We start from the raw sequence: 12,488 nt of genomic DNA, 5'->3' as shown, positions 1-12,488 counted from the left end.
GGCATATCACAAAGGTAGGAAAGAGACAGAGCAAAGAATAAAACCTGATTCTCCCGACCCTTTATATATTTTTTAAATACACCCATTGCTTCTAATTGGACATTAGGATATCAGGTTTCTGAGGTGAGGATAATTACCCTTTGGGTTCACATGGATCATGCTTTCTCCATTAAATCTTTCAGAAAACTCCATTTTAACTGGTTCACTGCCTCCCTCACTAAACTATGAGCTCCCTGGGGTATGAGGCAACATCTGTCCTGTTCTCTGTTGCATCCTACAACACAGCGCAGTGCATGACACTCGGTAAATAACAGTGGCATCTTTTTACATTTGAAATGCAAGAGGAGTTTCCAAGGATGAGATTCTCAAGGGGTGGGGACAGGGTTCCTATAATGACCTCAGATGCCAAATTAGCATGCTCTCCTTTCCTTTTAAGGAGGGAAGGTGATGGTTTGCAGAGATGAGGCAGGGAAGAGGGGCAAAAAATATACCTTCCTGTAAAGCCTCTGAACTCATGCTAAGTGATTTTACACATCCATTTGATATGACAAGAGAGCACACTGATCTAGAGTACAAATGAACGGTTCATTCAACACATCCCAAGGATTCATTAAGGTATGGTGGATGAATTGCATAATTTGAAACAATTCATCTGTAATTCTTTCACTCCTTCCCACCTCTTCAGGCTTCCCCTTTGTTCAATGATTTTTTTTTAGTAGCTGACAAAACCTGCTCATGACTTCTAGTCAGCAAACTCTGACAGTGCAGGGAAAAATAATCCCTGTGTTTCAAGGAATCAACAGATGCCCTAAGCCACTTCCTTACACTCCTTCAGGACTGTTTTGCAATTCAGTATTAGAGTAAGACAATAACTCATTCACAGTGGGCATGCATTATGTTTTCAGGTGTGGGAGATGTCATATATCTCAACTTTGGAAAACCACAGTAGTTAAAGGACATTTTAGATGAAGAGGAATCGTCGTGCAATTGAAAAGGCAGGGGCATCAGAGTCACAGGTGGCTTGGGTTCCTTCCTGAGCTCTCCTGAGCCTCCATTCCTTCAAAGCTAAGGATGATTATATGTTGTCCTGGTAATTTGGCTCTTGAGGGGCAGGGGCTGTAGGGCTGGGGGAGGAGTTCTGATTTGTAGCATTGGCCCGTTTCTATTGTGTAAATGCTACCACCATGGCTGATTTCAATGAATTCAGTAAAGATGCAGATACAAAATTAACATACAAAGTTCAGTAGCGTTTCTATACGCTAACAATGAATTTTCTGAAAAAGAAACAAAGATGTTGATCTCCCTGATAATAGCATCAAAAACAATAAAATACTTAAGAATAAATTTAACCAAGGAGTTTGTGAAAGATCTCTACTCTGAAAACTACAAGATATTGATGAAAGAAATTGAAAAAGACACAAATAAGTGGAAAGGTATTCTGTGTTCATGGACTGGAAGAATTAATATTGTTAAAATGTTAATACTACCAAAAGCCATCTATAGATTCAATGAAATTCCTATCAAGATTCCAATGGCAATTTTTACAGAAGTAGAAATAACATTCCTAAAATTTATATGGAACCACAAAAGACCCTGAAGAGCCAAAGAAATTCTGAGAAAGAACAAAGCAGGGAGGCATCACACTCCCTGATTTCAAGCTATAATATAAGCCTATAGTAATCAAAACAGTATGGTACTGGCATAAAAACAAACAGACCCATGGAACAGAATCAAGAGCCAAGAAAATTACCCAAATATATACAGTCAACTAATATTTTCACAAGGGAGCCAAGAATACTCAAGCGAGAAAAAACTTGGTACTAGGATAATTGAATATTCACATAAAAGAACGAAACTGGACCCCTGTCTTACACTACTGACAAAAATTAACTTGAAATGGATTAAATATAAGACCTGAAACCAGGTTTAATTTCTTCCTAGAATTAAACAGGAATAGAGTTCCTTGACTTGAGCTCTGGTAACGATTTTTTGGATATGACACCTAAACCACAAGCAAGGAAAGCAAAAATAAACAAGTGGGACTACACCAAACTAAAACACTTCTGTCAATGAGCAAAAGAAACCATCAATAATGTGAAAAGGACTTCCCTGGTGGTGCAGTGGTTAAGAATCCGCCTGCCAATGCAGGGGACATGGGTTCAATCCCTGGTCCGGGAAGATCCCACATGCCGTGGAGCAACTAAGCCCGTGTGCCACAACTACTGAGCCCGTGTTCTAGAGCCCATGACCCGCAGCTACTGAAGCCCACGTGCTTATATCCCGTGCTCCAAACAAGAGAAGCCACTGCAGTGAGAAGCCTGCACACCACAACAAGAGTAGACCCGGCTCACCGCAACTAGAGAAAGCCCACGTGCAGCAATGAAGACCCAATGCACCCAAAAATAAAATAAAATAAATTTATAAAAATAATGTGAAAAGACAACCTACAGGATGGGAAAAAATATTTGCACACCATATATCTGATAAGGGGTTAATATCTAAAATACATAAAGAATTCATACAATTCAGTAGCAGAAAACTAAATAACCCAATTAAAAAATGGGAAAAGGACCAGAATAGTCATTTTTCCAAAGAAGATTCACCAAAGGCCACGTGAAAAGATGCTCAACGTCACTAGTAATTAGGGAAATGCAAATTAAAACCACAACAAGATACCACCTCATGCCTGTGAGAAGGGCCATCAAGAAAAAGACAAGAAGAAAAAAAAGAAAAAGAAAAAGACAAGAGATAAAAAATGCTGGCATGGATGTGGACTGTTGGTCCTTGTGCACTGTTGGTGGGATGGTAAATTGGTACAGCCGCTATGGAAAACAGTATAAGGGACCTTTGAAAATTAAAAATAGAGCTACCATATGATCCAGCTATTCCACTTCTGGGTATTTTTGCATAGGAAACAAAAACCCTAACTCGAAAGATACATGCACCCCCATGTTCACAGCAGCACTATTTACAACAGCCAAGACATGGAAACAACCTAAGTGTCCATCGATGGATGAATGGATAAGGAAGTTGTGGGCCGTGTGTGTGTGTGTGTGTGTGTGTGTGTGCATGTATGAACATTATTCAGCCATAAAAGGGAGAAAAATCCTACCATTTGCAACAACATGGGTGGACCTTGAATGTATTATGCTAAGTGAAATAAGTCAGACAGAAAATGACAAATACTGTACGATCTCACTTATATGTGGAGTCTAAAAAAAACCAAAAAACAAAAAACCAAACTCAGAAAAGAGATCAGACTTGGGGTTACCAGAGGTGGAGGGCTGGAGAGGGGCAACTGGAGGTGAAGTAACTTCCCCAACTGTATGGGTAGGAAAGTGGCAGTGTTGGGGTTGGAACCCAAGGCTGTGTAGCCTCCGAGGCCACAGCTTTAACCATTCACTACATCCCCCCTACATCACTCAAGTCAAACAGCTGGAAGTTCAATTTGGTCCTCAAGTCCTGCGCTCTCCCTCCTAAGCGTGTTATAAATCTGCCACGTCCTCTCTACTCCACCGCATCACTCTTAATTCTGGCACTTGTAACAGCTCACATGGACTACTGCAACAGGAAGCAGCTCCCTGCTTCCCGGGGGACATTGTCAGTAGATCCCCTATAATGTCCCCAGCCTCTCTAAAAATCAATGTCTCAGCAAGTCGCTACATTGCATTACACTGTTCAGTGCCTCCCCATCACCCACATGGTTCTCAAACCTCAGTGTGCAGAAGCATCGTGGAGCTGGTAGAATGCAGATTCCTGGTCCCTCCCCCAGAGATTCTGATTCTGTAAATGCAGTATGGAATTCAGGAATTCTCATTTTTACCAAGCACCCCAAGGAATTCAAGTGCTTTATGGGAAACATAGGTGTACAGAACAAAGTCTCAGCTCCTTTTCAAGGAAACAGAACCTCTTCTCTGCTATCTTACTTCGCTTAACACTCCAGGTAATGGAATCATTTACAGTTCCTCGAAACTACTTAGTTTCTCATCTTCTTTCCCTTCATCTGAATCTCCCTTTTCCTCCTTTCATCTGACTGACTCTTTCTCTTTCAAAGCCAGCTTAGGTTTAGATGTCATCTCTAGATCCTTCCTTAACTCCCTGCTGCTTGCCAGCCTCCTCCCCCACCCCACCCCAGCTCTGAAGGCACGCATACTGAAGGTACCACATTTGTCACACACTTGTCCCCTTCCAGACTATGGCCTCCTCTAGGTCAGGGTCAGAATCTCACCCCTCCCATTATACCAGGACCCAGCCACGTATGAGGCACATAGTAGGAGCTCAAACAGCAGGGGCCCATCTAACTACGGGGCTGGATAATCGGGGAGGAAGGTGAAAATGTGAGTCAAAATTACCCCTGAAAATCCTTTATATCGCCCAGAAAGTGATGGCTCCCTTTCACAAATACACAAAATTAACACACGTTATTTAGGGTGGTTAAATGAATCCTAATACATGTTTTATGAAAACTATGTAGCTTACAACATGAAATCAGTGCCTCAAGAAGCTCAGTATGTGGGACCAGTTGAGGGAACAGCAGAACCCCAGTTGCCAGCTTATGTGTGTAGTTGGATTTGAATGAATTCTGACTTCAATACATGCAGAGGGGGAACTGTTCTAATCATGAATGTTCCAGTATCATGGAACAACCACCTAACAACCTGACTGTACAGTACAGACAAACATAGAGTCCTAAAACAAAGCTATAACTGTAACAGAAAGCTGAACTCTTCTAATTATTTACATAAACTCTCCCCATATGTAGCCAACAGTATAGATTTTGAAAAGACAGGTTCTTAGAAGGCCAGTACTGTTTGTCTAATATTGCCTAGCACAGCTCTGTGCATGGGAATACATGTGATGATTGCCCTTGAGCTTAGTGCTTTGTTGCCTGGTCTGTGTGTCCCTGGGCTTCAAAACTGGAATCTGACAGTGGTGAGCAGCAAGTTAAATCATGCAGTAAGTCATGACTTGATTCGATTCAAATAGGCAAAGTACTTAGGCAAAGTGTTCTTGTGGTTTGAGGATTATAAATGATTAAAGATGTCATCTTTGACTTCAGGTAATGCGTAATATCATCAGGAAATAAGACCTCAGCAGAAATAATAATCCACCACAGTGGATTCGAAAAGAGAAGGTGGGACTTGAGGGAAGGATAAAACTGGGGAAAGAATTCACGGATGGAAGTGCCCAGGTGTGAAAGCATAGAGGGTGTTCAAGGAGCTGTGGACTCCAACACTCACCTGTCCAGCTCCTCTCCCCAGTGCCCCCACCACTTTCCACCCCTCTGACCTTTGTTCCCCCTGCATCTTCTCATGGATGTGTCCCCCCTAAAACATTAATCACGTTCACTCCTCTTCCCCTTGCCTTTGTCCTCCACACTGGTCCCTTGCCCAGGATGCCATTTCAACTTGGATAAGTTGTACTGGTCCTTCACATCTGGTTTAAATTCCTTCTCCTAATCCATGCTATTAGTAGATCACACATCTGTCACCCCAAACCTCTGTTAAGTTCCTAGAGGGAAAAGATCTCATTTCTTTCATCTCTGTATTCCCATCACCCAGCAATGTTTTATGAGCTATATTACTGCATAATGGTGGTATCTTTTGACTAGACTCTGGATTAGATTCATAAAGTTAAAGAGGAATGGATAAGTAAGACCCATCTCCCTTGCTGCTCTTACATACCTGAGGTGTTTAGCATCTGTTATAAGCTGAACTGTATCTCCACAAAATTCATGTTGAAGTCCAGTCCCAACCTCCAGTATCTCAGAATGTAACTGTATTTGGAGTTAAGATCTTTAAAGGTGATTAACTTAAAATAAGGCCATTAGGGTGAGGCCCTAATCCAACATGACTGGTGTCTTTCTAAGAAGAGGAAGAAACACCAGGGGTGTGCGTGCACAGAGGGGCAACCATGGGAGGGCAAAGCAGCCAGAAGGCAGCCATCTGCAAGCCAAGAAGAGAGGCCTCCCAAGAAACCAACCTTGCCGCCACCTTGAGCTTGGACTTCCAGCCTCCAGAACTGTGAGAAAATAAATTTCCGTTGTTTAAGTCGCCAGTCTGTGCTATTTTGTTATGGCAGCTCCGGCATTAATAAACCTGGACCTAGTGCCGTATGCCAGGTACCGTTCTAAGCATTTTACAAATGCTTCAACATTTAAACACCTTCCCACCAGTGCCAGTGAATCACTATGGCTGCATTTCTCAATGGGCAGGAGGGGAGAAGAGTGTATCCCCGTCCCTCTAGGGTGGGAGCTAGGCATTCAGAATAAATATAGTTGGGGGAAAAACACCCTAAGAGATATATCTCTTTTCTCAGGTGAGAATCACAGGTGGAAGGGTGATGATTGATAATAATAACAATAGTAAAATGATTGCCACCATTAACTGAGCAGTTACTGTACATAGGCAAGTACCAGCCGTATTATACGAATTCCTTCTCATTTCTCCCCCACAGCAACCTTAAGAATTAGGTAATATTTCATTCCCTTTATTTTACGGAGGAAGAAACCAGGTTAAGAAGGGGCAAGCCAGTTGTCAGTTGGCAAGGAGAATCAGAATCAGACCCAGATCTGGGCCTTTTTCCACTCTGCACACTGCCTGGGAAGTGGACTGGGGTCACTTGGCTGGGGGAGGGGAGATTCTAAATGCGAGACTGAATTTGTTCTTAGTGCAGATCAATGGGGAGCAGCAAGGTCAATTGTTTTAGAAGAAAAGGCAGCAGGGAACACCTAACAGCCTTAATAGCATGTGCAAAAACAATCGTTCTCTTTATTTAGCTCCTCCTACATGCCAGGCATTAAGCTTGGAACTGAGTCCTGAGAAGCTGATATTTTTATCTTTTCCTTTTATGGACATGGAAACTGAAGGCCAGGGAAGCTGAGAGACCTGGTCAAGGTTGAAATAAGTGGTAGAACCGGAGTGGCAGGCCTGGGAGGCTCCAATCGTGCGCCTGGCGCAGCCCACCCACTCTACCTTGGCAGGTGTCTCAATGGCTTCTGTACCCACACTGCATAAATGGCCAGTGAATGCACGAGGGTCTCCACACCCTGAACGGAGAGTTTACTTGCCATATCATGGTCTTTACGAAGATTCACCCTAAAGAATAATAAATAGTATAGAATACTAAATAATAAAGAGAAATGAATATAATGGAGTAGCTTTTGCCCAAGAATGCTCCAAGGAGCCTTATTTTCCCAAGACGTTCCATGGAAAAAATTCTATGGTCAGACAAGTTTGGAAGTGCTGCCTGTTATCCCTCCACTGCCTTTGAGACTGCCAGTGTGGCAGTAAAACAAACGAACAAACAAAAAACTGTGCACATCAACAGATTCTAAAGGCACTACAGTAAAAAAAAAAAAAAAAAATCTGATTCCTTCACTTAAGCTAAGCTTTCCCCAGTCTCTCTGAACCACAGAATTGTTTTTCTACATGTGTCAGTGAACATACCTCGCAGCACCCTTTTAGAGATACTGCATTGTAGAACTGAAGAAGCAGAAAGAGAAGCAGGCTGGAGCCACTTTTGGATATGGTAGCTAACATGCAGACTTTTTTCTTAAGAATTATCAAATTGTGGGGACTTCCCTGGCAGTCCAGGGGTTAAGACTCCATGCTTCCACTGCAGGGGGCATGGGTTCGATCCCTGTCAGGGAACTAAGATCGCACATGCCGTGTGGAACAGCCAAAAAATAAATAAATTTAAAAAAAGAATTATCAAATTGTTGGTTGTTTACATTTAGTTTGCTTTCTATTGAGAAAATAAACAGCTTCAAAAAATCTGACGCAATAAATCTGACAAGGGAAGGGCTATTTGCATTCCCAAATCTCGCGGCTCATCCTAAGCCTTCTTGCTTCCGCCCCAACCCCATTCCATTCTCCAGGTTTCCACCCACCCCTTCCTCTTCGGGGCTGCTCTCCAGCTACAGGCGACTGGACATGACAACTTGCAATGCCCCATGTCCCTCACCCCCAGCCCTTACAATGAGGACGCAGTGACAGGGAGGCATCAGACCCTCTGCCCACAGTTATAGCCCACGCTGGAAGATTCCAGAGAGATGCGTGAACTTATGTGGTAGGAGTATCTCTCTGCCTTGGGGTTAGGCAGGAGTACTCTAGACATTCCCACGGGGGGGGGGAGGGGAAGGTTGCCAACATTTCCTTTAAAATGTCCAGATTATGTACACAGTGCTATATTTAAAATAGCACAGGGAACTCTACTTAGTATTAGGTAACAACCTAAATGGGAAAAGAATCTGAAAAACAATAGATACATGTATATGTATAACTGAATCACTTTGCTGTACACTTGAAACTAACACAACATTGTTAATCACCTATACTCCAATATAAAATAAAAAGTAAAAAAAAAAAACTGCTACCAAAAAAAAATAAGTCCAGATTATGAGTGCTGTGATTTTTCTAATTCTCTTTTGCTTATTTTCAGTTTCTAATTTTCCATAATGAATATGCAGCACTTGTGTGTTAAGGAGGAGGAGGAAGAGGGGGTAAGAACGGGAGAGAGGCGGGGTGGGGGGGAGGGAGAAGGAAAGAAGGAGGGATGAGGGAGGAGGAGGGGAAAATACATCATAAAATCTCCTGAGAAGGAGACTGCATGAGCTCACCTAATAAAATACACGCCTATCTCCCAGCACCGTCAGCCTTAGTTGTGACCTGCAAAGCTGCAATTTGCAACACTTCCCCAGTCACCCCTTAACCAAAGCAAAGCTCAGAATTCAGGTGCAGCGCCGCCTCCCCCTTACCCACTCGGAAGATCAGATCGTCTTCGATGGGATTCTCTTTTCGTTTCCCGGTGCTGTACATGCTGGCGGGTCTCTTCACCGCCTTCTGTTTCACATGGCCGCTCCCCGGGGACTTCACGCGCCTCTTCACGCCCTCGGTGGTGGGGGACACGTCCGCCGACCGGATCACCTTCAGCTTAAACGGGCTGCCGCGGATGTGCTGGTCGTAGAGCCGCAGGGACAGGGTGAAGTCGCCCTCCTTCTGTACTGTGTACAGGAACTCGTACGTGCCGTTCTTGTTGTCCAGGATCTCCCCGTCCGCCACGCTGCCGTCGGGAGTGCTCAGCTCCGCCGTGATGTAGGCGTTGCCCGTTTTGCACAGCTCGCCATCTTTGTCCTTGGTTGTTATGGTAACGGACATGGGCTGCCCGATGATGGTCTGCCGCAGCCCCTCGCCCGTGGCCACCGTCTCGGAGGCGACGGCGTTGGTGGTTAAAATCGTTCCGAGGTTGTGGATGGACTTCTTGAGCCCCTCGGTCTCCACGAGGAAGTCCAGCTGGTCGTTTTCTCGCGGGTGCAGCGGGAAATCCTGGTCCGCCAGTTCGTTCAGCTTCTCGCTCATCTGCTTCTTCACAAGCAGCACCTCCGTCTCCGTGCCATGGTTGAGGGCCTGCGCCGTGAAGCTGCTGCAGCTCTTGATACTCTCCTGCCCCTCAAGCAGAGTATCCAGCTGCGACTGGAGGACCTGCGGGGAAACCAAGCCGGGTGAGCTCTTCCCAGGGCGCCCGCGCCCGCACCTGCCCGCGCGCTTGGCCCCCGGCAGGGGGTGTTCAGTTTAACCCAGGGAACCCCGGTCTCACGCTGAATCCTAAATCGTCTTACCAGCTCCTACTCTTTCCCTTCCTCCTCGCCTGTCTCTCCCACACACATATTTATGGGGTCATGTGTCTTGGATAGGCGCAAGCAGAAACGTCACCGACAGCTTGGCAGCCAGATTGCTATGCCTGAGATCTGAAATTTTATTCAGTATTCAGTATCTTTGTCTAATGTCCAAAGTTTCCCTGTCACCACCTAAAGGAACAGAAACCAGACAAATGAAAACTCCACACCTGAATATCGGAAGCTTTCATCCCTGGTTTTGTGATGGGACATGCAGAGTTAAACAAAGGCTGCAGTCAGGGTTCTCTCTGAAGTTGACTAACAGGTTGGTGTGGGTGAGAGAGCAATTAAGAGACTATTAGACATTATAATTAAGGAAGGAAAACAATCCAATTTAACCCTAAATCCTGAAAGCATTACTTGATATTCAACTTTGCCTTGTGTCAAGTTATCAAGTGGTACTTAAGGCCACAGAATCATAGTTTTGCTGAAAACAGAAGGAAGAAATAGCTGGATAAGCCACTAAATGAAAACTACTGTTTACTGAATAACAGTGACACTTAACCCATTTGAGTCCCCTTTACCGCTGGTAGAACACAGTAAGCTAGCGCCAGGGAGGCCCCGGATAGTGCACCTCTCACAGGATGTCTGTAGGAAAGGGTGGAGTCTTACTTTGTGTTTGAGACCATAGTTGACTTCCAGCTCCATAAGCAGCACGCTCTTGCGCACATTTAAAGTCTTCTGGAGTTCATCAAAGGTAGAATGGATGTCATCCACAATGCTGGCCTTTTGGTCGGTTAACTGATGGATGATTTCTGAGATGAACTGAAGAGCAGAATCTATTTCTGGGAGCCTGGAAGACAGTTATCAGAGGTCGTTATTATAATAAGATCCACACGGAAATAGTAAAAAAAAAAAAAATCTATCCAAACACTATATTTTGTCAAGAAATATCTTCTGTGCCTTTCATCATCTTTAAAAAGTAATAACTGAAGAACAGAGTGAGTAAGACATGACATAGTTACTGCCTTTGAGAGAAGAGATTTTGAGGGTCCACATCTATTTCAATCTACCTCAATCATTTAATTTTAAAAATTGATGGTACAAAGCCTCGAAGCTCTCAGAACCCCATGGCTTTTTCTCACACTCTAAATCAGCTGTTCTCTACAATGGATAAACAACAAGGTCCTACTGTAGAGCACAGAGAACTATATTCAATATCCTGTGATAAACCACAATGGAAAGGAATTTTTTTAAAAAGAATGTATATATATATATATATGTATAACTGAATCACTTTGCTGTACAGCAGCAATTAACACAACATTGTAAATCAACTATACTTCAATTAAAAAAATTAGAAGAAAAAGAAAAAATAAATAAATCAGGCGTTCTCTAACTTGACATATTGATATTTTGGGCCAGATAATTCTTTGTTGCAGGTGGCTGTCCTGTGAATTGTAGGATGTTTAACAGCATCCTTTCCTCTACCCCTCCCCCCCACACAGTTGTGACACCAAATTGTCTCCAGGCATTGCCAAATGTCCCTTGGGGGGTATCATCGCCCTTGGTTGAGGACCACTGGTCTAAATATATAGCTGTATCTTTTTACCCAATCACATGAAAAACTTATCCAAACTCAGAGTTTCCTGGGAATTTCTTGCAAGTTTCCAAGTTCTTTTAATTAGTATAGAATAGCCACACTTTTCTCACTTCAACTTTTGTTAAAGAGATTTATTTTCATTTTGCTGTTTATTTCCTCTCTTTGATCTTTCTCATGCATCACACAGCTACTCTGTTCCTTCATTTCCATGCCAAATAAAGAGCCTGGAAGCAGGGAAGGAGAAGGAAAATTGAGCACTTGCTGCTCAGGACCATTCTGCTGGGCTCAAACAGAGATGAGCCAGTCACAGTCGGCACAGTGGCTTGTAAGTGTATCAAGAACAGTAGCTAAGAAAGGCTCTTCAGACAGCCTGGTTTCAGGCACAAATTTCAGAGATCTCCTGAGAGTGTATTTTCCTCGAGTATATTTTGTTCATTTAATCATACTAAGGTACTAAAAGGAAAACCACCACTCATAACAAAAGGGGGTTGGAATTTTACCAAGGGGCAGGGGATGACCCTCATCACTCACTAGTTTATGACTACAGGCCTATGATCAAAGGACAATTTATTTAAGTGTCATGAATCTTCTATCCCACTGGGACACGAGACCCTGAGGCCACAGGCGGCCAGTCAGGAGCCAGGCAGAGGTATGCACACCTTTTGTTGACAGCGTCCAGCTGGACCTGGAGTGAGGCCTTGTGCTGCTCCACCACGTCCTTGAGGGGGACTGTGGGGTGTTCCGCGTGCTCCCCCTCCGTGCACTCCCGACACATGGCGGTCTCGCAGGACTGGCAGTAAAAGTCCATCACCTGCGGGTGACACAAGAGCAATTCCAGGTTTGGTGCCAGTGACTGAGTGCTGACCATGCACTAGACCTTCACTTGCACTCTCTCAGTGAATTCTCACAGCCTCCCCAGGATGTGGGCAGTATTATATCCAGGTTCACAGGAGAAAAGGAAAGACAAACTTTTATGTTCCAGGTCTCGAACAGAGGTGGATCGGACTCCAAAGCTGTTGCTATGGCCACAAAACCAGCTTTTCTTGGCCACTCCCCTAAGGCAGAACAGTATAGGCCTTTGGTGCTCAAACTTTTTGGTCTCAGGACCCCTTTCCACTCTTTATACATGATTGAGGATTCCGAATGCTTTGTGTTTATATGAGTTATATCTATAGCTATTTATTATGTTAAAAATGGAAACTGAGAAACATTCAAAATATTGATTAATTTATCAAAAGCAAAAATAAATGTTAACATTAATAATATAAT

At 43.7% G+C, this 12,488-nt stretch overlaps 1 protein-coding gene across 12 annotated transcripts in view; it reads right to left on the bottom strand.

The window, feature by feature from the left end:
• The window catches only part of TRIM2 (tripartite motif containing 2), a 121,222-nt gene that overhangs the window by 29,612 nt on the left and 79,122 nt on the right, over positions 1-12,488 (bottom strand). For all 12 annotated transcript variants that reach the window (XM_036852433.1, XM_036852434.1, XM_036852438.1 and 9 more), the window contains 3 exons: positions 11,879-12,030; positions 10,289-10,469; positions 8,759-9,482 (listed from right to left, as the gene is read on the bottom strand). In XM_036852433.1, the coding sequence (XP_036708328.1) occupies positions 8,759-9,482; positions 10,289-10,469; positions 11,879-12,030 (1,057 nt within the window). The remainder of the gene's footprint in view (positions 1-8,758; positions 9,483-10,288; positions 10,470-11,878; positions 12,031-12,488) is intronic.

The sequence above is a fragment of the Balaenoptera musculus genome, chromosome 5 (genome assembly GCF_009873245.2).
Source record: "Balaenoptera musculus isolate JJ_BM4_2016_0621 chromosome 5, mBalMus1.pri.v3, whole genome shotgun sequence".
Classification (NCBI taxonomy): domain Eukaryota; kingdom Metazoa; phylum Chordata; class Mammalia; order Artiodactyla; family Balaenopteridae; genus Balaenoptera; species Balaenoptera musculus.
Note: the sequence above shows the minus strand (reverse complement) of the source record. Positions and strands in the feature narration are given on the sequence as shown.